Raw genomic sequence first — 23,905 nt, 5'->3', positions numbered from 1 at the left:
CCATAAGTTCAGTGGGGGTGCAGCCAGAAGAACGGGAAGAAAGTGAGAATGAGGAAGAGGTGGACAGAGCTGCTAGTAAGAAAATATCACATGGTGCTGCTCTTAATCATTTGGAATCCTTACTAGACTATCTCGAGAGTGATGAGAACAGTTTATTAAGTGATAAGCTAATATTATATAGGCTTCGTATGGATATCCGTAAAAAGGAAAATGCCACGAAAAAGCAAACGACAATATTAATTTTTTTTTAAGTGTTAAGTGTGAATATTCGTAAAAAGTGTTGGATGTTGTTGAACACTGTGATTGAAATAACTAATTCACACTTCAGTATAATGTAAACAAAGTATTAAATAGGCCATGAGATGACATAAAAATGAGGTTGAGTAAATTTAAATACAGGTAATCCTATAGTATTATGAAGGTACAGTATTACAGTACTACTTTTAATAATGTAACGTGTTTGCAATCCAGAGGAGTCACTGCTATGGAAACGCTAGAATAGACCGTTACAGAGGAGACAACAATTGCTCCATTGTAGTTCTAACAGGAGTCTCCATGGTTATAACAATGGGTTCGTTGCCTAACAGCGGCCAAGGTTATAAAAGCTCAGTTTCGACGAGAAGTCTTCAGTCTTCATCGGGCCAGCTAAGAGGCCAGTCTTCATCGAGCCTCCAAAGAAGAAAGTCTCGGAATAGCCATCTAAGAAGCCAGTTGTGATCGAGCCATCTTGGAAGTCAGTCTTGGGATAACCGCCAGAAGAGATAGTCCAGCGTTGCCGAGTTATTGTAAGCAGTGATTGTGACACTGCAGACGGGAATGATTGTAAAGTGTGTAAACGAGCGAAGGAATAAACTCGCTATATATTGGGACAACGGCGTGAACTTATTTGTAGCGTGACACACAAAACACGCTACAATAACATTTGTCTTAACCGGGTTTTCGATTAATCGTGATTTCCATGCCCACCATTATCCCGGATAATCGAGAGTTGACTGTATGTTAAAGAATGTAAATACCAAATATATAGAATAATACTCAGCATACAATGATAACGATGCAGTAAATTTGAAAGTTGGTGACCAGTGGCTTTCAGTAGTAAGCCTGTATGGGACAACTATGATGTCAGAAGACAAAAGGGTTAAGAGTGTCCTGTAATTCTTATTCAGTTTCTGTGACCTAGCCTGTAATTTCAGGATTAAATCTTCTGAAATTCATGGTTTTCCAGAGTTCTATGTTCAAATTCTCTTCCCCTTGTAGAAATCTTAAATAGGTATTTCACTGTACATGAATTGTTTTGAATGTTGAATATAAAATTTGTGTGTGTATGCGTGTGCGTACGTGCGCGCATGTGGTGAGATAGCTTAAGGCTTGCATAGGCCACGCCACAGCTCAAGCGGTTAGTCGCTGGCTTCCCACTGCGGCAGCCCGGGTTCGATCCCGATTCTGGTCAAGTGGGATTTGTGGTGGACAAAGTGGTGCTGGGGGGGGGTTTCTCCAAGTATTTCGGTTTCCCCTGCTAGTCTTCATTCCACCAAATTCTCCATCATCATAATCACCCGGGGCAGGCTACAATAGGCCAATCAGTGGCCGCTGTGCCGAGTGGACCCAGTTGGACTTCACTCCCCACCACTTGAATAAAAAAAAAGGCTTGCCTATCTGTTGTTACTCTCATTACATAGGAGTCATTATTATTTACTGATTTAGGGCTGTCAGGCAGTTTTGAGACATACGCGTGTTCAGTTGCTATTGCAGTCTTAAACTTTGCTGAATACAAATTTCCATTGTGGAATGTGCATATTCAGTGAAGTCCTGATTTGAGGTATATAAGAATGGATCAGTTGAAATGCTTACCTGTAGAAACTATAGCTAGAGGTGGGAATTGCCGATTTAAAAAATTCCAGTCATTTGTTGCATTTGAGATCATTCAGAATAATATTCAGCATGTATTAATACAAGGGAAGATTTCTGAATGTGTGTGGGTAGAAAATGGAATGCAGGCTGGTAATATCAAAGTAATGGCTATTAGTGAAATGTATGAAGTTTCTGTCAGTGTTTATTTTGTATCTGAGACACAGATTACTCAATCAGTGGCCGATATAATTGATCCAGTCGTTGTTTAATGGTGAACTAGACAGTGATCATTATGATGCTTTGTTGCCTGTTTAGGAAAAAAGGCTACATATTTTCTGACAAGTTGGTTTTTATAGACAGTCATAGGCAAAAATATTCCCTTTAGATAGGAGCATGGCTTGTAATATATTATGTTGTTATCTGTCAAGTTTTGTTATCTAAGTATAAATGAAGCTGTCTTTCAGAACTTTTAAAGTTATTGAGGTTAGATATTTTTGATGAAGCTTGCTTTCATACACAAACTTTGCCAAAAACATTCCCTTTAGATAGCAGCATCACTTAAAGTGTATTTATTATTGTCTCAAGTTCAGTAGCTTCATATAATTGAAGCTGTCTTTCCAGACTTCTTAAGATATTGAGGGTACGTTGATTAACAATTTCCTGTTGAAGTTTCACCAGACTTTATGCTAGGTGCATTAATAAAATCTGTTTCTGAAGCATGCCTCTCCCTTCCTAGTATCCGCATTTTGCCTCATCAACAAGACACAGGAGGCTTCTTTGTAGCTGTCATAGAAAAGCTGCGGCCACTTCCATGGGAGGCAGCCGCCAAAGCATTGCCTGCAGAAAGTGAGGAACAAGAACAAGGAGGTAATGAGAAGGATGCTGCTAACAGTACCAGTGAGGATAAGGTTCCATGGGGACCACAGAGGAAGAGACGACGAACCCATGGTTACAAAGAAGATCCATTTGTGTTCTTTACTGAAGATGAACCTCTCTGGCCATCCATCAGGTATCCTCATGATCGAGAATGTACTTTATCCTTGGAACTAATTCCAGGTATCAAGGCTACCACTGTATAGCATGTTTTGATATGTAAGAGAAAATTCAGTGGTTGGTTGGTAAGACAACCTGCAGCAGTATAGACCATCCAACAATAAGTATACTATGAAAACTAGACAATATAAAGTAAATTATTATAGATTGATCCAGTCATTACAGAAGACGAATATGTATAAAAGTAAGGTTATTAGTCCTCAGGTAGGTTGGGCATGGTAATAACAGCACATTGAGGTGGCACAACAAATCATAGAAGAATTTGAGAAGGCTGAGCGAGGTCTACTGCAGGTCAATGCACGAAGCTGTTCATAGTTCACAATTTTTAAAGTAATTCTTAAATTAGTTTGAAATCAATTCTAAAATTAATTTAAGATTAACTTAAAAAATGGTTAAGTTAAGTATTTAGTCTCATGTGAGTCAATATTCATTAGACAGTATGTAAATAAACATGAGTGTAGCCACTTTATGTCCTATTTATTCATTCATTTTCATTCATTAGTAATCTGTCAGACAACAGGTCCACAGTCTCTTCCAACACCACATTTGGTATCTCTGTTTTTGGGAAGAGACTATCCAGGAAAAGTGATAATGTGGTAGTTTTTCCATTTTCTTTCCACATCGCAGTACAACAGCCGTTCAAAGCACTCTGGTCACGCCTGTTGCTATACGAACTTGAACCATCTCGAGCATCATTTGCTCTGTGCTTCAAGGCGCTGCTAATGACGCTGCTTCCGGCATCAGTTTTTCGTTTTTGGTGTCTCTCTTCGTCTGATGCCTACCCTTTGACCTGTCCAGCAAGGGAGGCCCTGCCAGTAGCTACGCTACCGCTGGTATAGCTCTCAGGGTCCTTGGCATACTCAAACCCTCTCACCACGATAAGGTGGAGACACCAACGAGGGGGGTCCTATTTATGTAAGTAGGAATATAGGAATCTCACATTGCAATTCATTAATTAATAATGTGTAACTGGAAACACCTGAAAGTGGATTAATTTCACCACACACGTATGAGCGTGGGGACCCACACGTGGACGAGTGTGGCTTATTGGAATCCGAGCCAAGTCGGACTCGCGAGCCAGACGTGTACGTGTATGGGCCCCCTAAGGGTCAAAACCTGTAGTGTAACTCAAACTAATAAAGTAAATTGTGGCATTGACCGCGAAATTTGTATTATTAGTGGCACTTATGCAACAGGCTGCAAACAATAAAAATATTTAATTATTATTTTTTATTTATTTTTTAGTTTTTTGTTTAATTACTTTGTCAGTATTGAGACTGTATAGCATCGATGATGGGATAACTAATGAATATGGAGCAATTGGTGGAATGAGAGTTGGCAGGGAAACTGAAGTACTCGGAGAACCCCCCCCCAGTGCCACGTCCACCACAAATCCTGTATCATGTGCCAACCTGGGATTGAATCCAGACCATTGCATTGGGAAACCTGCAAAAAAACCACCTAAATATTGCATGGCCTCGTATTTAATGATGGATTAGAAAGGAACCAGAAGGAAGCAGTCACATTCTAATGGGGGTGTTGTAACAGCAATTGCCTGGAGGGACTAACGAAACGCATGAAACCGTCGGTCAGGATAGCTGGTGTCCTGGCCACTATATGAACTCAGGACATCCTGAATATAGGTCTAGAGTGTTCCTATGAAACCAACCTGCCTGGGAAAACTCAACAGAAAATCTCTTCATTTGTTATTGTTTACAGATTAAACATAGTTTAACTATGACATTAAGTTTTAAATGCCATCACAAAAATGAGATCACAGTAATGAAAGCCATTTTATGTATCTCATGATACAGCATCATCTTGGCCATGATGTTTTAGTGGATATGCAGGTTTAATCTCTCAGGGAAAGTCTTTTGTCTTGTAACTTCATCCTTTACTCCTATTTTACTTTTTCATGTATATACTATGAGAAAGTATTTTGAAGATGGTGGTGGTGGGGAAGGGGAACATAATTCTTGAGATTTTGAATATGGCCATTCCAGATCCAAAAATGAAGACGCTTCAGGTGGACCTCACAACACAAATTATAATTTTCTTGAAAACAGCTGAAACGATTTTGATTAAGTTCCAGTAGTTTGTGAATATAATCTACCCAGATAAAACTTTGTGGGTGATATCTTTCGGAAAATAACAGTACCTGCATTAGGGGCCCAAATGTAAAATGTTGATTTTGTCAAGAACTGGCTTTGCTAGTTCAACAGATTTCATTGTTTTTATTCAGCAACCAGCAATGATCTACTGAGCAGCAGTTGATTTCATTCCAAGTCAGTGTCAGTCATATATGAGAAGATATGTGCTATGTCTTTGTATTAATTTTTTCTTTTCTATTGTTCCCTTCATACCTTTATCACCTCCCATCATTTCTTTTCTTTATACATAACAATATTTGTTTACCATTCATGCATAAATGTTGGTTTTGTTGCTGAAAATCACATTAGGAGTACATAATCAGTCACTGTAGAACTCTTGTTGCATAAGGTGCTCAAAATGGTCACTTTACCATCCATGCACAATTGGAAGCAGTGCTCCAGATGGGTGAATAATACTATAAGATGTCCTCAGGAATGGCTACAGTCCCTTGATGAATGTTTTCTGTGAAGTCATTGATGATGTGAAAATTATTCTGTAGTCCCTATGGGAAAACATCTCACAGGGTTAAGTCTTGGGACTTTGTCAGTGATAGGTCTTTTGAGATAACCTTGTGTCTAAAACACCTTTCACATTTCCTCATGCTTGTATTTAATGTGTAAAATCTTACCCTGTCTTTGTGCCCCCAAATGTTCAAAATGCCCTCTGCAAGTCCTTGGAAGTTTGCCACTATGTTCAAATGAGTATATAGCGGCTACTGCACTGCATTGCACTGCACATTGTGTAACTAAATGTTCCAAGAATTGATAGAACAGTCCTCTGCAGTTTTACGTGTGAAAAATTACGTTTACAAGGACTGAAATATGTAACTTCATTGTTTTATACCCACTTGTATGAACAGTTGTTTTATTCCTCAAGTCTTGGGACTCTAGGGAGAGGATCACCCTGTGTTTCCCAAAGGTCTGTCTGAATAATATCCTTCCATGTATTTTTCATTCTTTACAATGATCATGTTGGTTTCCAACCAAAATTTTGAATGTATTGTTTAATGACCCCTATCTGTGCTGATATTCTTTTCTGTATTATCCACATTTTTATATTTTGATTTCATTACATTAACATTATAAATTAGAAGGCTTCACCTTAAGTAGCTTTCTCTATTTTCCTTTAACTCCACCTCTTACAGGGTCAAATAAGCAAATGTCGTCTGGTTTTGTGGCTAAAGCATTTGGCCTCTCAGATAAGACTGTGAGTTCAGTGAGCAGAGCTTACAAAATTGTGTCACTGATTCCTGTGTATTTTGTTTGCAGGGATTTCTATGATATTGACTCTCTTTTGAGTCCCACCTGCCTGCTCACACGCTGCAATGAGGGCAAGAAAAAGAATATCTACTTCACATCTCTTGCAGTTCGTGATATTGTCATCAATAACCATCTAACAATCAAGGTAAGTCAGTATGTTCTTGTGAATATTTACAGTATTTGTGTATGTTTTTCTGATAATACCTGATCAGTACTTAAAGAGATAAATATACGTTGTAAAGTAGATGATATGAAATGTAGCATAGTACTGTAGACACATAGACCAGTGAGATTTGGGGTTCTGTCAGCAGTGAGAGTGAAGATTACAGTTTCCTGGGATTTAAAGCTTTGTAATCTGGTTGAAAGTTGCTGACATTTTGTAGCAACCATCCAGCTCCATCTTGAGATTCAAAGCAGTGAAATTGGGGACAGCAGGTTCCTTTGAAACACTGGTAGCTAACTAATAAACTATATATCATATCCCAGAAGATTGTTTTCTTGGTGCTGCACTACATGGCCAACTGTAAAGGGGGGCAGCAAAGTTCTGAAGAATTATTTGAAATATAGTTGTATCCATACCCAGTTTTAATTGGGAAAATGGAAAATGTTACTGAAGCCATAAAAATATTTTGTAGATTTTACATGACTGTATAGGAGCATTTTATAGCTTACTGTAGGTGTAGAGAGGTTATAAAGTGACTTAGGTTCCTGCTGTCACTCTATGCTGTTGGGAGGGTGGGAACATAAAATAATGTATTATCTATTAATGTTTCTACAAAAGAGTTTAGAAGAACCAGAATTATGTTCCTGTTTCTGTTTGACTTCCTAATCTCAAATTTTCATTTTGGCAGTAAGTATTGATTGTCTCTTAATGTTTTGCATATCACTGTTCTACAACTGCCCTGTGGAGTAGAGCCTATAGACCAGCAGTGAAAGGATTTTAGTTGATCATCTTCATTAACAGAATCAGAGGCAAAATTTGTGTTTCTTGGTACTGTCTGTGAGACTGTTGGTGATGACACAAGAATTTTGTCATCCTTTTTACTGTTTCTCTATAATATTAGCCTATCTGCATGGGGAGTTTTAAATCCCACCCTGTAACCTTGTGGATGGAGTTTATAGTGAGAATATAAATGCAAATATGACTGGCTCCAAAACTAGTAATACCTCTGTCATCAGATTTGAATTTCTGTTTTCGGAATAAGAAATGTGTTCAATCAGAATATCTTCAGTATTGACATTTGATAAACATGTACTGCGTCATCAGCAGCGACTTGAAGCACAGAGCAAATGATGCTCGAGATGGTTCAAGTTCGTATAGCAACAGGCGTGACCAGAGTGGTTTGAACGACTGTTGTACTGCGATGTGGAAAGCAAATGGAAAAACTACCACATTATTACTTTTCCTGGATAGTCTCTTTCCAAAAACAGAGATACCACATATGTGAGAGGTTTTCTCTGGAGACAAAACAATCAGGAGGGGTGGATAGAAGTGACCAGAAGACAAGAAAGAAGACATAAGAAGATGCTGGATGACTTTGGGGGCAGAAGAGGATATTCATATTTGAAAGAGAAAGCTTGAGATTCCATTAAGTGGAGGAACTGTTTTGGAAAAGACTTTGGACATGTCGTCTGATAGATTACTGATGAATGAATGAATGAATGAATGAATGAATGAATGAATGAATGAATGAATGAAACATGTACTAATTGATACCATGTCTACTAACAGTTGCATTTTCCAAGACTGTTACTAAAAGGAAAACTGATAACTGGTTGATACACATACCAAGTGATAGGAGAGTCAGTCATGACTCCCAGAGTCATGAGACAGTAGAATATGGTCACGAACTTACAGTGGGTGGGGAGGCAAGTGGAGCTCAGTGTCTTGAGCTTACAGTAACTTACAGTTACTATAGACTGATTATGTTATGGCTGTTACTAATTGTCAGTCATCTTACAAGCTGTTAACACTTCCTGCCGGTGAAATTTTGATAGAGCAAACATTGCTGATAGGAAGGACCTCATTATAGCACAAAACCATGAATGAATGAATGTATGAATTTATCTATAAGGGGTGGGCCTTCTCGGCCCTTGCATTGCGGCCTACAATGATCTATTGTGCTTCCCCTTTTGATTATCCCCTCAGCAATCCTGTGCTTCATTTGAAGCACAGGATTTTGTACATGGGGGCATCAAAATAGTGACTTGGTTCCATAAAGTATTGACTCAAGTGACGTAATCTTAAATAAGCTAAGGCCTCACATTCACACAGGATATGTGTGACTGTTTCATTTTCTTCTTGACACCTCTCACAAGTGGGACTGTTACTTAGTCCCAGTTTGAAGAAGTGTCCTATAAGGTGACAGTGTCCTGTAAGTAGTTCCACCATCCATCATAGTTGGTTCCTGTTTAACTTCAACAGTTCCTTCGCTCTTTAAGCAGAGGGTCCTTGTAAGAGTCCCTTTGCTTGCTTGAGGCCAGTCAAGGATCCCCTGTATTTCTTGTGCTTCATATTTGTCCAGTCCCTGATTGCCTTTCTGGCAACTCCTATAGAGATGCCACAGGCTGGTTCAGGTCCTATGAATGCATGTTCAGCTCCAATCTTAGCTAATTGATCTGCTGTTTCATTTCCAGCAATACCCTCATGCCCTGTCACCCATATCAGTTGTACCCTGTTGTGTTTGGCCAGTTCTGTGAGGGTCTGGTGGCAATCCCAGACCAATTTTGAGTTGATCTGGTGTTTGTCAAGCGCTTTAAATATAGCCTGGCTGTCAGATAGAATGTAGATGTTCCTATTTCTGTAGATGCTATCTAAATTCTCCATAATGCTTGACTTAATGGCATATACTTCTGCCTGGAATACTGTCGTGTACTGCCCAAGGCTGAAACTAAGTTTCCGCCTCGTACCATAGCAGCACACACCAGCTCCAGTGCTGTTATTTATCTTGGAACCATCTGAATACCAGACCAGTCCCCCTTTTCTATCGGGCCAAAACTCTTCTTCCCATTCACTTCTGTCAGGAAATGTGACTGTGAAGGGTTTTTCATATACATGTCTCAGCATCATTTTGTCAGACCCAATTTGTAATATGGATTCTTTTTTCATGTCCTGAGTTATGTATGCATGTCCAAAACTATCGGATCTAGGTTTCCATGGATCACTGCACTGCCTGGAGACGGTAGATTCCTGCCCTGGCCTCTGCCTCCAACTGAAGATGCAGTGGGGGAGTCCAAGGAGTATCTCCAGTTCATCTGTTGGAGATGTTCGAATTGCTCCTGTGATACCCAAGCAAGCCAGCCTTTAGAATTTGCTAAGTTCTGCCTTGCTTGTCTTGAGTTTAACTCTGGGCCACCATACTGTGGCGCCGTATGTAATTATGGGTCTTACAACCGCAGTGTATATCCAATGCACAACGTGTGGCTGCAGTCCCCAAGTATTACCAAACATGCTTCAAGGCTTTATTCATGACCTTGTCCAGCTGGTTGTGTAGATCCACATTTTCTTGACCTTGTCACTAGTTAGAGGTGAGTGGTCAGTTTCACACACCGGCCGCTTTATCCCCAGGAAAGAGCCCCTGGTACCCATTGGATAGGAGGTTGGGTGGACTTCAGAGTCGGTCTGGAAGACACGTAGAAGAGAAAATTCTTTACCCTACCACGACTCAAACTCAAATAAAAGTCATTACTTGAAATTTGGAAATGTGAGTCATTACGTAAATGAGGGTCACCCTGTCATCTACATGGATGAAACATACATGATGAGGAATTCAGTGGAATAAAAGCTTTGCATAGTGTTCACTGGTGGCAATTCACCACCATTTCATTCATTCATTGTCACCATTCTTCTCTGCTGATGGTGAGCCTGAGTAGCTAAAGCAAGCAGAACACAGTCTTTACGATGTTACTTCGGCATGTGACATCACTGTTTCTGTTACCAAGAAAAAATGTATGGCATTGAGGAGTGAAGAAGCATTACAATGAAATAATGCCTTCTATGATGTGGCACAAAGTAATCAGGTAGGTATAGCTGCCCCTGTGCACCACTTCACCTTCTCACTCAGAAAACCAATGTGCATGTTTGTCAACAACACAGCTGCCCATGGATTTAAGCTGAGAAGGGTGACCAATATGGCCAAAATATGGCAGGCACTAAACCAACAGTAGTAGATTAATTTTATAGCAGTTTACCCACACACGCGTGCACGCATGTGTAAATGCATACACACACACACACAGATATATGCAGATATACACATAGGGTAGTCAGAAAGTTTCCACAGTGATTTACTTTTAAGCTTATTTTGTTGGGCTGCGCTGATAATTTTGCACACAGGCAGAAGCACGAACTTCCATGTCTGTGAAATACTTCAGCCTTGACCAGCTAATTATAGTGTTGTCATAGAATTCTTAAAATGGCTACTCCACTTTCTGTTTGCACCAAAGAAGAGCAGCGTGCAGTGATACGACTTTTGTGGACTGAAGGAATGCCACATGTGCCACATGCGCATTGTGCAGACCTTCAGCACAATGTGGGAAGAGTGAAATGTGTACAAACAGATAACTGTATTTGAAAACAATGAAGAGCAATTAGGGTGCCCATCCACATACCCTGCAGGAGAAAACATTGATACACTGTGTCAGAACTATGGATAGCTGATGCCTGTCAATGAAGTGGCACATCATTCATGGTTCTGTTCATGGAATCATCCAAGACCAGCTTGGGTTTTATAAAGTCTGTGCAAGGTTGATTCCAAAACAACTCACAGGAGAGCAGAAAGAAACATCTGACAATCTGTTAAAGCTTATGGAACCCCTGTCATAATGAGTATGATGCTTTCTAGAGATGTCACTGGTGATGATGTGTGGATTGACCATTATGCTCTTTCTGCAGCATAAATGCTGGAATATGGATTGGAAACATTCAACATCACCAGGCAAAAAGAAATTCAGAACTCAACCATCAGTGGGAAAAGGAATGTTGACCATTTTTGGGATGCACAGGGGCAAATTTTGGAACACTTCCAGAAGAGCGACACAACAGCAAACAGTCTCCATTATAGTGAAATGTTTCGGGACTGGTTGAAACCAGCAGTTTGAACCAAACACTGAGGACTGTTCTTGAAAATTATTGCAGTGATGCACAACAGTGCTTGTCTGCAAACTGCTGCCCACACTTTCGGAAGCCTCCTCCAACTGAACTTTGAGGTGTTGGGGCATTCTCCATGTAGTCCTGATATGGCTTCTTCTGAGTAACACCTGTTTGAGACAGTTTGAGAGGCTGCTGTTTTGCCAGTGACCAGGAAGTGAAAGAAGTGGTGCGTGAGTGGCTTGTTACCCAACCAAAAACGTTTATTTTGTTCTAGTGGTGCCCATGCTCACCAGATTTGTCACCACCAGTTCTTTTTTCTGTGAGGCTACATTAAAGACAATGCCTACCACAAAATTCACGTAATCTTGGTGAACTGAAAACCATCATATCTAACATAATTGCTGACATTTCTCCCTTGATGCTGCAGGCAGTGTCTGCAAACCTGCTTCTTCATGCTCAGTTATGTAAGCAACATGCCTTTGCATACTTTTGAAACTTTTTATAACGAGATGCAGGGCACACGGTAGCGTAGTTGGTTGAGGTACTATGCTACAAGCCGGAAGGTCGCAGGATCGAATCCTGATGAGGTGGATTTTTTCAATTCACCTACTCATTCCAGCCACACTATGGCCCTGAAGTCGACTCAGCCTCTAACAGAAATGAGTACCAGGAATATTCTTGGGGATAAAGGGTGGGCGATGCTTAAGACTGACAACCTTACTGCCGTCTATTAGCCGACTGTCTAGAAAATGTGGGAACCTCAACATCTCACAACCATATGGGCCTTCACACCCTGTTACAGGGATAGCTTTACTTTTTTACTCTATAACGAGATGCAGTATAAATGTCTTACGTTGAATAAAGCTCTCATAAGAAACTCACCATACTGCATATATGAGTTTCACCAGAATGTGCCTAGCCCTTTAATACATTATGTTATTAGCATTCCTAATATTCAGTTCTCTTCTAAAACGTCGATTCTGGGGCATAACCTGTAGACCAGACTGTTTGGCTGGGGAAAAAATTATTATAACTATCAAGTAAAGGAGGTTGAGATAGGCAGGGCTTGTAGCACGAATTGGAGAGGAGTGGATACAGGGTTTTTGTAGGAATACCTGAAGGGAAGAGACCACTATGAAGATGTAGATAAAGATGGGAGGATAATATTAAATTTGATCTTAAGGAAGTAGGGTGATGGGTTTTGGACTGTTTTCATCTGGCTCAGGATAGAGACAGGCAGGCTATTGTGAACATGATAATGAACCTTTGGGTTCCATGTTGACTTGTCAAGAAGGACTTAACTCTGTAGAGTCAGTCAGTGTGGTTAGTTAAGATTTTCACATTTGTGTGTACGAAGAGTTGCTGTCTTCTGGTAGGCGATGCTGTGTAGTTAAGCAGAAGTTCACCGATCTTTTGGAGGTATGTGTAGTCTCCATCTTGAAGGTCAAAAAGTAGGTCAATCTAGTAACCAGGAAGAAGCAGGCAGCGCATAGAGCCCTCAACTTATTGCTTGCTTGGCACGCTGTGCAACCCTGAAGATGGAAGCAGTATGTTCCTGTAAAACCTCAATGAACTTCTGCCACGCTGATCATTGCTTTTACTGTTGTTTAGACTACATATGAAAATACCATATAGCAAAATGGATATGCCATTGATACTGAAAAAAATTGTATGGTGTGTTGCAGCTAATAAATACTGGTGTGAAAAGCTTTGTTCGCTGCGATAACAAGTCCATGGACTGTGCCTTCAGATTAGCACAAGAGGTGAGAATAACTGAAATTGTTTTGAGGTAGAACTAATCATGTATAATGTTTGCTTTCAGGGTTTAACCATGTCATCTATTGAAGCTGTTTCAATGTTTTGGTGTACATTGGGAGTTGCCATTTTCATCCTGATAGTGGCGATGAAAGTATACATGAGAATATTGGAATAGCTTAACCTATAAAGTGGCAGAACCTCAAAAATCAAATTTCCACATAGTTGCAGGAACTTGAGGACAGTAACATGACTAATGTTTTATGATAAACTGTTAGCTGGGTCCCTTGTCACCATGGCATGGCGTGTCCTGTCCACAGGTTGTGGATGTAGGAGATGCCTTCCAGGTATGGAGGGTAGCTGCTAATATATTGATTAAGCAATCACGGACAGCAGACAAGGGTTGGTCCTCCAGCTTGGGGGTTGGGCATGGGGCTAACAACTCCTCACCTTAAAAAAAGCTTGTTACGAAAATTTGCAAGAAGCCTCGGACCTGGACAGATTCCTCAGATAAACTACCTAAGCGAAAGAAAATGGATATGAGATTTGGTACTTGGAATGTTAGAAGTATTTATAGGGTAGGTTCACTCAGGGCAGTGGCAGAAGAAATCTCAAAATATAGGTTAGATGGGGAGGAGGTGGCACTGAATCAGCAGGCAAATATATATTTTTTATGGAAAGGGGAATGAAAATCATGAATTGCTTACAGGTTTTTTCATATGGGAGAGAAAAGTATCAGCAGTTAAGAAGGTAGAGTCGGATAGTGACACGATATCATATATAATACTAAGAGGTCGCTGGTGTGATATCATTGTTCTGAATGTTCATGCCCCAACAGAAGATAAAATTGATGACATAAAGGACAGGTTCTACGAAAAGCTAGAACATGTATTTGATATATTCCCAAAGTACCATATGAAAATTCTGTTACAAGATTTCATTGCCAAAGTAGGCAGGGAGACATTTTCAAACCAACGATTGGGAATGAGAGTTTGCATGAAATTAGTAATGATAATGGAATTAGGGAAGTAAACTTTGCCACATCAAACAATCTTACTGTAAAAAGTACAATGTTCCCACGTCATTACGTTCATAAATAAACTTGGACATCTCCTGATGGGAAGATACACAATCAAATAGACCATATTTTGATAGATAGGAGACGGCACTCAAGTATACTTGATGTCCGATCATTCAGGGCAGCAAATTGTGATACTGACCACTACCTAGTGGTGGCAGAGGTTAGGGAAAGACTGGCAGTGAGTTAGTTAGTTAGTTAGTTAGTTATTGGAGAGGGTGGGTTTCCCCATGCACTTAGATCTGTATTGGTCCATTGTGCTTCCCTCTATGATATTCTACCAGTCTCTATATCCTACCGGTACTGGTGCTTACCATCAGTCCCGCCCAGCCAGCGAGACCGGCTCTACTAGCTGAGAGGTATCTATAATGCTTCCCCCATCTGCCAGAGGTATTAGAGACTGCTGTTGGGTGGGAAACGTCCGTAATTTGGCTCAGTGACCTCCTTTGGAGATATGAGGTTCTTTTATGTGCTGTAAAGGTATGACAGGACCCACGGCTTAAAGTCCCTCCCGGAGGACTTGTTCCCTGAATTTTTCCGCCCTTAAAAATTCGACAACCTCCGCCGGGTGTTTGAACCCGCGTACTACGAGTCATGAGGTGGGAACGTTACCGCTAGACTACAGAGGCCGCTCTGGCAGTGAGTTAGCAAACAGCGCACAGATCTTGTGTGGAGAGGTTCAATCTCAAGAAATTAGACGAGGTAGAGGGTAAGGAGCGATATCGTGTTGAAATCTTATAGGTTCTCAGCTTTCGAAAACTTAGACAATGAGGTGAATTTTTTTAATTTTTTTTTTTTTTTACATCAAGCGTCTTTTCTGGATATGCCTTCATATCTCCTTGATTGACTCTGAATATGGCCTTCATCTCATGATGGACATTTAACTTGGTCATCATCTTGGCCATGTAGTCTTTCGTGATGGCTAGCATGCTGTCCATCATTGGTTCCGCTTTTATTTCTGTGGTGATATAACTACACGATGCAATCATAAATCCAATAATTCTGTTCAGTCGATCAAATCCAACCAATTCTGGCACCATTTTGTCATGAATTTATGGTTGTAACCACTTTTTGACACCAAATTGTCACGTATAAGAGGTTAGCTTGACGAATAATAATGTGTTCTAGATTTGATGAATGGATTTATCGGCACTTCCTTACAGTTACAGCTGATTGTAACTTGACTGCCCTCTTAACAATGTCTGTCTTGCGAATATCTCACTGATCTCTACTGCTCCTTTGATCTCTCTACTACACCCTGCAGTATGACTGACTCCTGAAAATGACTTTTGTCCTTTTATTACCTGGCGCAGACCGCAAACAGAACACACTTTAACAGTTGGTCTATTGTAAACTCCATGTCCGTTGTCACAGGAATATGTGTTTACAGAACCGTTGTCCAGCATCGGTTTATTTTGCGTTACCACAAGAACGCGCTTAGTAAAGCATTGCCTAGCAGATGGTCATATTCCAGCTTTCAGGCATCATGTCACAATATGTTGCCACATATTTTTTAATATTATTATAACATCCTGTGTGACAGTGCTCTGTGGAGTGCCTGTAAAAACAAATCAAATGATTTGAGGTTAGGAGAATGAGCAGGTCAAATTTTTGGTCCACCACAACAAATTCCATGACCAGAGTATGCTCTCATACTCGTAAGTACACTGTCTGAAACAGTTGCACATGGTCATTACATTAATCACAGTGTGCACATACACAGACACACACACTTTATTATATGTGCATTTAACTTTTTTTTTACTTTCACTTTATAGTAATTATGATTGTTTGGTTGGTTTCCAATGGCTGCATTTGGGATAATTTAACCCATTTTGCTTCTTGCTTCCCAATAGAGAGCACTCAAGTTCTTGCTTTGTTGCATCTCTTTGTTAAGATTAGGGCATTGAAAGAGGTGTTCTTTTCCCATAGATGATCCTGGCAATTTGCCCAGTGTACAGTCTTCTGTGTTATATATTCCTATCTTAAAAAGATGTGCTGCAGGGCAGTCATGTCCTGTATTCAATCAAAAATTTGCAACAGCTTCTATTCTGGGTTTCTTGCTATTAATTTCCCAAAGTTTTCCTATTTCTGACCTTTTCTTGTTGTATGATTCTTTGCTGATGGTATAGAGTATTTCTTTACTTATTTTAATTTTAATTTTGTTAGCTGGCGTGCAGGCATTTAAGATTGTATTTATATTATTTCACAAATTAATATTAGTTACCATACATCATTCCATCTCACTGAGAATACTCACAATACATGGCACAAATTTTAACATAGTAAGATAGTGTAAACTTGTGGAAGAAACTGGATCCATATTTCAGTATGACAGAAAAATAGCTGCAATTCAGTAATAGTGCTTCTGATGATCTGCCTGAATGACCCAAAAGGTTGAAAAATATATTGGCTTTTAGTAAATAAGTTGTGTCAATGGCCATTTAAAGTAAAATTCAACTTAACTAATCTTATTCTTACCAGGGTTTACACAGCATATTGCCATACATTGGACCAAAGCGGAAAATTTTTGTAACCAAGGCTGACCTAATCAAGCTTCTGATAAATGATGACCCTAAGTTTCCACCAGAGGCAGACACCTTGGATCCTTCGACTCAAGAGCAGTTGAAAGACATATGTAAGTAAACGTCTTACATTTACTGAGATGATGTAGCAAAGCGCACACAAATTATCTGTTTGTGTGAGACTGGGGCATTTTCACGGTTGCTTTTCTCATTTTCGTTCGTTCGTTTGTTCATCCATCCATCCATCCGTCCGTCCGTCCATAGTTGGGATAAGGCTGTGTTCCAAGCTCAGAGCATCTCTTAGGCTGTCCAAATCTCGCCTATGTTTTTGATTGTGTTTAAATACACTTGTAACCATCTTTCATTCTTTCACAGTGTTCAGTCTGTGACTCTATACTTGAATAACTTTCCTATTGAATCCAGCCTGTTCAAATTCAAATCCCAGGCACCAGTTCACCAGTGCACCTGTAATATGTATGGTGATACTGAGATTTGTCCTCATTACTGCTAGTGCATGACTGATCAGACGACAGGCAGAATCATTTCTTTCTTCTTGTCCATGTCCTTTTTGTATCTTTATTTTATTTTGGCCTTTCATTCATATTCCTTTTCCATCCTATATGTCATTGCTGTCTCTGTATCTTAGCAGTACTGCATTGGGTTTTACTGAAGTTTATGAGTTGTACAAGTATATAGATGTTTCACTTGTTCTTTTTCCAATTAAAAGTAACAGATTTCTTACCTAAGGTATTTTTTTTCTGTTGTGGCTCATAATTTTTGGAGATGGCTCCTGGATATACAGGCAATTTGTGCAGGCCCATATTTAGTATGTTGTCAAGCAGCCTCTGTAGTCTAGGGGTAATGTTCCCACCTCATGACTCAAGGTACACGGGTTCAAACCTGGTGGAGGTCGTGGAATTTTTAAGGGAAGAAAAATTCAAGGAACAAGTCCTCTGGGAGGGACTTTAAGCCGTGGGTCCTGTGTCGTAGATTTACAGCACGTGAAAGATCCTCATGTCTCTAGGAGACCTCTGAGCAACAATTTCCCGCCCAAGTAGTTTCCAATGCCTCTGGTAGATGGGGGAAATATCAGGTACCGACGGCCGACCTCGTTGGCTGAACGGGGCTGATAGCACGCACCAGTACTGGTAGGGTATGGGGACAGTAGAAATTAAAGGGGGATGCACAATGGACCAATAACTGGTCTAAGTGCATGGGGAAACCCACCCCCTCTAATAATAATAATAATAGTATGTCGTCACAATTTAGTTACTAGAAATGGGGTTTGGATTAGTAATTGATTATACTGGACTCATAGAACTCATAACTACAACTCTTGCTAATTTGTGTGCTTGACTTCACAGCTCTTGTTACATCTTTTGTGTCTTCACTAGCCATTGCCTTGTAATGGATTCCAATAATCTTACACCTAACCCATGGTGGCACCTCGAATTCTGTCTCCTGTCTCAGCTCTCCATATATGTAACCTGGGCATTGATACTACAGAGAACACTCTTTTTGAGTGTCTCTAACTATTGTATCAATCATCGCCTGACAATGAGCTGGGCATTGTAATGTATTTACCCAGCTGTTACCATGCAACTGACAATGATTAGGTAGTTATGTCACAATATACGTAGCTGATTCCAAAAGTAAGGTCTCCAAAGCGCTGGGTAATTTTTCGTGCGGCTGTTGGCAACCCTGTTGCATTCGTTGCTTCCCCCACTCCCCCCAATACCACCAAGCATGCGCGCACGTAGCTAGGACGCTCAGTCTTGGCACGGTTGCCGTTAGAAATGGAGCTCCCGATTACTAAAACCGCGAAGTGTGAGATTCGCGCAGTTATTCGGTTTTTGAACGCAAAAGGGACTAAACCAATTGAAATTCATCGTCAATTGGTGGAAGTGTATGGCGAGTCATGCATGGACATAAAGAACATCCACAAGTGGTGTAGGGAGTTTGAATCTGGTCGTACTGCAATACACGACGAAGAAAGAACTGGGAGACCGTCAATTTCTGATGAGACAGTCGCGAAGATTGAGTGAATCATGCGTCAGGATAGGCACATCACACTCGATGATCTCTGCATTTCGGTTCCCGAGGTTTCCCGAACCACCATTTATCGGGTTTTGACAGAGAAGTTGAATTATCGGAAGGTGTGCGCAAGATGGGTCCCGCGAATGCTCACGGAAGACCACAAACGGCAGAGAGTTGACTCTTCCCGTGAATTTCTTCGCCGCTATGCTGACGAAAAGGACAACTTCTTGAATTCAATTGTCACAGGCGACGAAACCTGGGCGTACCACTTCACACCTGAGACAAAACAACAATCACGTCAGTGGCGGCATTCCTCTTCGCCTAAGCCTCGAAAATTCAAGCAAACACAGTCTGCCGGTAAAGTCATGGCAACTGTGTTTTGGGATCGAAACGGGGTATTGTTGGTTGACTTTATGGAAACTGGGACCACAATAAACGCTGAGAGATATTGTGAGACACTGAGAAAACTCAGGCGGGCGATTCAGAACTGGAGAAGAGGGATGTTGACCAAGGGCGTAAGCATTCTCCACGATAACGCTCGCCCCCATGCTGCCCGACAAACTGTCACTCAACTGCAACAGTTTGGATGGAACATCATCACCCATCCACCCTATAGTCCGGACTTGGCGCCCAGTGACTACCATCTCTTTCCGAAGTTGAAAGAACATTTGTCTGGAAAGCGCTTCAACAACGACGATGAGGTGAAAGCTGAGGTTCGAAGTTTCCTGAACGGCATGGAGGTGAACTGGTATGACATGGGCATACAAAAACTGCCACTGCGCCTACAAAAATGCATCGACCGAAATGGCGATTATGTAGAGAAATGAGTACATGTTCAAGATTCAACTGATATATCCAAAATTGAAAATAAATGTTTATTTTATATTTTCAAACATAGGAGACCCTACTTTTGGAATTACCCTCGTATTTACAGACACTGATGTTTTCATTTTCCCTTTTAAAGACTCCCATGTAGCCTTGTGCTGATCACAGTATTTTGAAAAAAAAAAATACTGCTTTTAAGGGCTTCCTGTTGCCACTGGATACAAGATGTGGCTCCTCTCTTGGACCTTCTTGAACATACTATGTTGCACAACACAAAGTTTTTGGAGAGAATTTGCTTCACCTTTTTTTCTGCAACCAAAAAATGTTGCAGTTGTCCAATGCATACCATAAGAGAGGCGCAGGATAATTTGTAATCTGATTGAGAATCAGTTGAACTGTGTTGTGAGACCCATCCAGACATTGAAGTCTGTGCCATGATCAAGAAATGGTTAAGTGTAGAAATTACATTTTATTTTTTGTTGAAAATGTGACATAGCACAAGGCAGCTGTGTGTTGGTGTATCAAGGCGAAGATAACCCTTCTTCTGGTGGGGACATAACACGTCTCACCTTGGCGATGGTGGGTTGGCGAGGTGCTAAATCCGTGCGAGCCTATGTGCCTATCAGTGACTGTGTGCATTACCTGCGTCTCTGTGGGGCTGATGTTTCCAAGTATGGTGAGTGTCATGACCTTTTGTGAGAATAAGGGTAACATGGTATTGTACAAGGGGCAAAATATATGATAATGCATCTTTTTTATATCCATCCCCACTCCTACCAGCTGCAAATTAGTTTGCATGAAAATTTAAAAGCGACACTTTGGTGTCAGAAAATATAAAACTCCCACTATCTGTTGTTCCCATATGCAGACAACTAGAAGAGGAGTGAAAGAATGTAAAAAGTTAAATATAACCCTAATCATGCAAACATAACATCAGTGATGCTGTGCTGTTACTAGTATAATGTTACATCAATGGGGAGAAAATTTTCATGACCATTACATGAGAATCATCCTCTTCCCACAAATGTTAACTGTATCGGAATTATGAGTACACTGCTTTAATATTTGCAATAGCTACAAAAACAGAAGGCTCATAAGGATACCCCCTTCAGTACTTCAGCACACATCTCATACAACACCCTTAAGGCATCACGAACGACCAGACAGACTTGTTAAGTACAATTAAACCACAGGATGATTATCTAAATCACTGCATACTCTACTGCATACTCGTAAATACCACATTCAGAAAAGTGCCATAACCTTTTAACAATTATATATACTTGTCAGACCAACATTTTAAAAAAATTTTATAAAATTTTTGCAATTTATAATTAACTTGGCCTTTTTACAATATGTTTCAACACATGATAAAATTTTAAGGCATTCTACTATGATATTTGTCAGTAACATTTACATCAGTTGCACAATATGGATCCATATTTAGACAACTAATTATATCTTGATTTACAGTTCGTATATGAATGCCTGATGATGACCTATATACAGCTGTCCCAGGAGTTTGGTGCCATACTTCAGTAGCCAAGTTTAAACAAAATGATATTAAATGCATCCCTAGTGCTGCTATTTTACATTTGTGGACATGGGTTCCTATTTCAAAGTTGCTCTATAAGGAACCCTCAGTATGCTCCTAAAGTATGGCACCAAACACCTGGGACATTCTCTATAGTTAGAAACATGTAGCATAAAATCTATGCATGTATAAATAAATACATATTCATCTTCAGTTGAAAACGATCTCTTTAATTTATTGTTGTGTTAACGGTCATATTGATAGATAGAAACACAACATGGCAGTAAATTCATGAAATTGATAGAGGAGAATTTCTAGTAGTTGACTGATGCCTGAAAATTGTGATCGGAAGCCTACTAGCAGGACAGAAAATGTCAAATTCACCTTCAAGTGGTACACCTCTATTTTAATAAACAAGTTCTACCAGTTTAGTGGTGGTGCAACCTTTGTATCTGGTGTGGTGGAATGGTGCTTCCAATTCAAGGCAGATGTATCTAGTGTGCAGGAAATGCTATGATAATTAAGGTTATGTTATTTTAAGATTACACCAGTATCTTTATATTCACTATTTTGCTATTCATGGTCATGCATCCAATGTGCTGTCACAGATTTTCTTTGAAAGGTTTACCTGTGGTGCCACGTAACACTTCCTCTTTGGAACTACTATGTTCTATCGCTATGAGATTGTTTGTGACATACTGTGAATCTATTATGTGATAAGTTAAAAAAGCAACACTGTCTTTGAGGGGTAGATGTTCATAAAATACTGTTGTGGGTCCCTTGCCACCACGGCATGGTGCATCCTCAGGTTGCCGATGGAGGAGATGCCCTCCAGTTTTGGAGGGAAGCTGCGAATATAATGTGACATGAACAGTGCAATGCTTGGTAACCCCCCCCCCCTTCCAGACGTGACCTAACAGCATCAGAGCAACTGCCGCTGCTACGGTAACAGGCCAGACAACACTCCATCCCCCTTCCCCGCAGTGACGTAACAGGGGACACCGCTGTTGACATGAAGCAACAGGGAACGATATAAAAAGCCGGCTGAGCAGTATGTGAACACAGTGCGTGATTGAGTAATGAGTCAGTTGCAGTCTAGCATTCACCGGAGTGAGTTGAAGCCCATTCTTATTGAGTTGTATCAAGTGAGTGGCAGTGACTACAGCAGGAGAAGTATTTATAATATTGCAGATGGCAGTAGTTTTAAAATTATAAACTGTATAAATGTAAGAGTGACTGTGCAATAAATTCGCTAGATCCAAGAAGTAATTCTCACGTGACATATACCCAACTCGTGACATATACCCAGCACGTGACAGTATTGAATAAGCAGCCACGGACAGCCAACAAGGGGTGGTCTTCCAGCTTGGGGGTAGGGCTAGCAACTCCTCACCGTAAAAATAATTATGTTATGAAAATGAACACAAAGCCTCGGACCTGGATGGATACCTTGGGTAAATGACTTAAGCTAAAGAAAATGGGTATGAGAATTGGCACTTGTATTGTTCGAAGTTTGTATAGGGCAGGTTCGCTCAGGGCAGTGGCAGAAGAAATCTTAAAATATAAGTTAGATTCAGCGGGAGTACAGGAGGTCAGATGAGACGGAGATGGCATCGCACCAGAAGGTGACTGTACATTTTTCTATGGAAAGGGGAATGAAAATCATGAATTAGGTACAGGTTTTTCATACATAAGAGAATCATACCAGCAGTTAAGAGGGTAGCATTTGTTAGTGATAGGATATCATATACGAGGAGCATTCCGTATATGATGCCTCCTTTTTTTTTAATGAAAACTACAACAGCTACAGAAAGCATAATAATGCAGTTAAATAGAGCAAGATTTCAGCTACTTACAGTTATTTTTCCACATAATCACCACCATTCGTTATGCACTTCTGCCAGCGATGAACAAGAGCCTGTATACCGCACCCATAAAAGTCTGCACCAGCAGAGGCTAGCCACTTTCTTACAGCTGCAATGAGAGCATCATTGTCTGGAAAATGTTGCCCACGTAGTCCATCTTTCATAGGCCCAAAGAGATGGAAGTCTGAAGGTGCTAAATTTGGTCTGTAAGGTGCATGTGGTAGGACAGTCCAGCCAAACTTTGCAATGTGCTCTGTGCTCAGTGGTCGCCAAACTGGTATGGGTTCTAGCGTTATCATGTTGCAAGGGAAAGGTTGTCTGCTTCTCTGGCCTGACTCGGGAAATGTGGGCTTTCAGCTTAGTCAGCATCATCTTGTAGCATTCAGAATTGACAGTCTCACCAGGCTCCAGGAAATCCAACAAAATGACACACTGCCTATCCCAAAAGACTGTACAAATCACTTTCCCTGCCGATGGCTGTCTTGAACTTCTTTTTTCTTGGGGAATCCTGATGTCGCCACTCCATGGACTGTCTTTTGGATTCCGGCTCGTGGTGACACCATGTCTCATCTCTGGTGACGATGCTGTCCAGAAACTTGTCACCTTCAGCCTCAAACTGGTGCAACAGGTCTTGACAGACTTCTATTCGATGAGTTTTGTGGTCATGTGTAAGCATTCACAGGACCCACCTGGAGCAAACTTTGCGATATTCCAGCTTCCCCAACATCGTTTCCAGTGCATTACAGCTGATATTAAGCCGTGCACACAGTTCCCTGGTCGATCCCTGCCGATCTGTACGGATGAGCTGATCGAGGTGCTGTTCATTGTGAGGAGTGGCAGCTGAGCAGGGACGCCCAGGGCGTGGCTTGTCGTGCACTTC

At 40.6% G+C, this 23,905-nt stretch overlaps 1 protein-coding gene across 1 annotated transcript in view; it reads left to right on the top strand.

Annotated features, from left to right (window-relative positions):
- Nucleotides 1-23,905, top strand: part of LOC111872112 (tRNA (cytosine(34)-C(5))-methyltransferase) — a 74,435-nt gene that overhangs the window by 43,911 nt on the left and 6,619 nt on the right. Inside the window, exons 10-14 of the mRNA XM_023865685.2 lie at nucleotides 2,588-2,860; nucleotides 6,324-6,459; nucleotides 13,092-13,169; nucleotides 16,724-16,877; nucleotides 20,123-20,302. Of these exons, the coding sequence (XP_023721453.1) occupies nucleotides 2,588-2,860; nucleotides 6,324-6,459; nucleotides 13,092-13,169; nucleotides 16,724-16,877; nucleotides 20,123-20,302 (821 nt within the window). The remainder of the gene's footprint in view (nucleotides 1-2,587; nucleotides 2,861-6,323; nucleotides 6,460-13,091; nucleotides 13,170-16,723; nucleotides 16,878-20,122; nucleotides 20,303-23,905) is intronic.

Source organism: Cryptotermes secundus, unplaced genomic scaffold (assembly GCF_002891405.2).
Source record: "Cryptotermes secundus unplaced genomic scaffold, Csec_1.0 scaffold417, whole genome shotgun sequence".
NCBI lineage: Eukaryota > Metazoa > Arthropoda > Insecta > Blattodea > Kalotermitidae > Cryptotermes > Cryptotermes secundus.
Note: the sequence above shows the minus strand (reverse complement) of the source record. Positions and strands in the feature narration are given on the sequence as shown.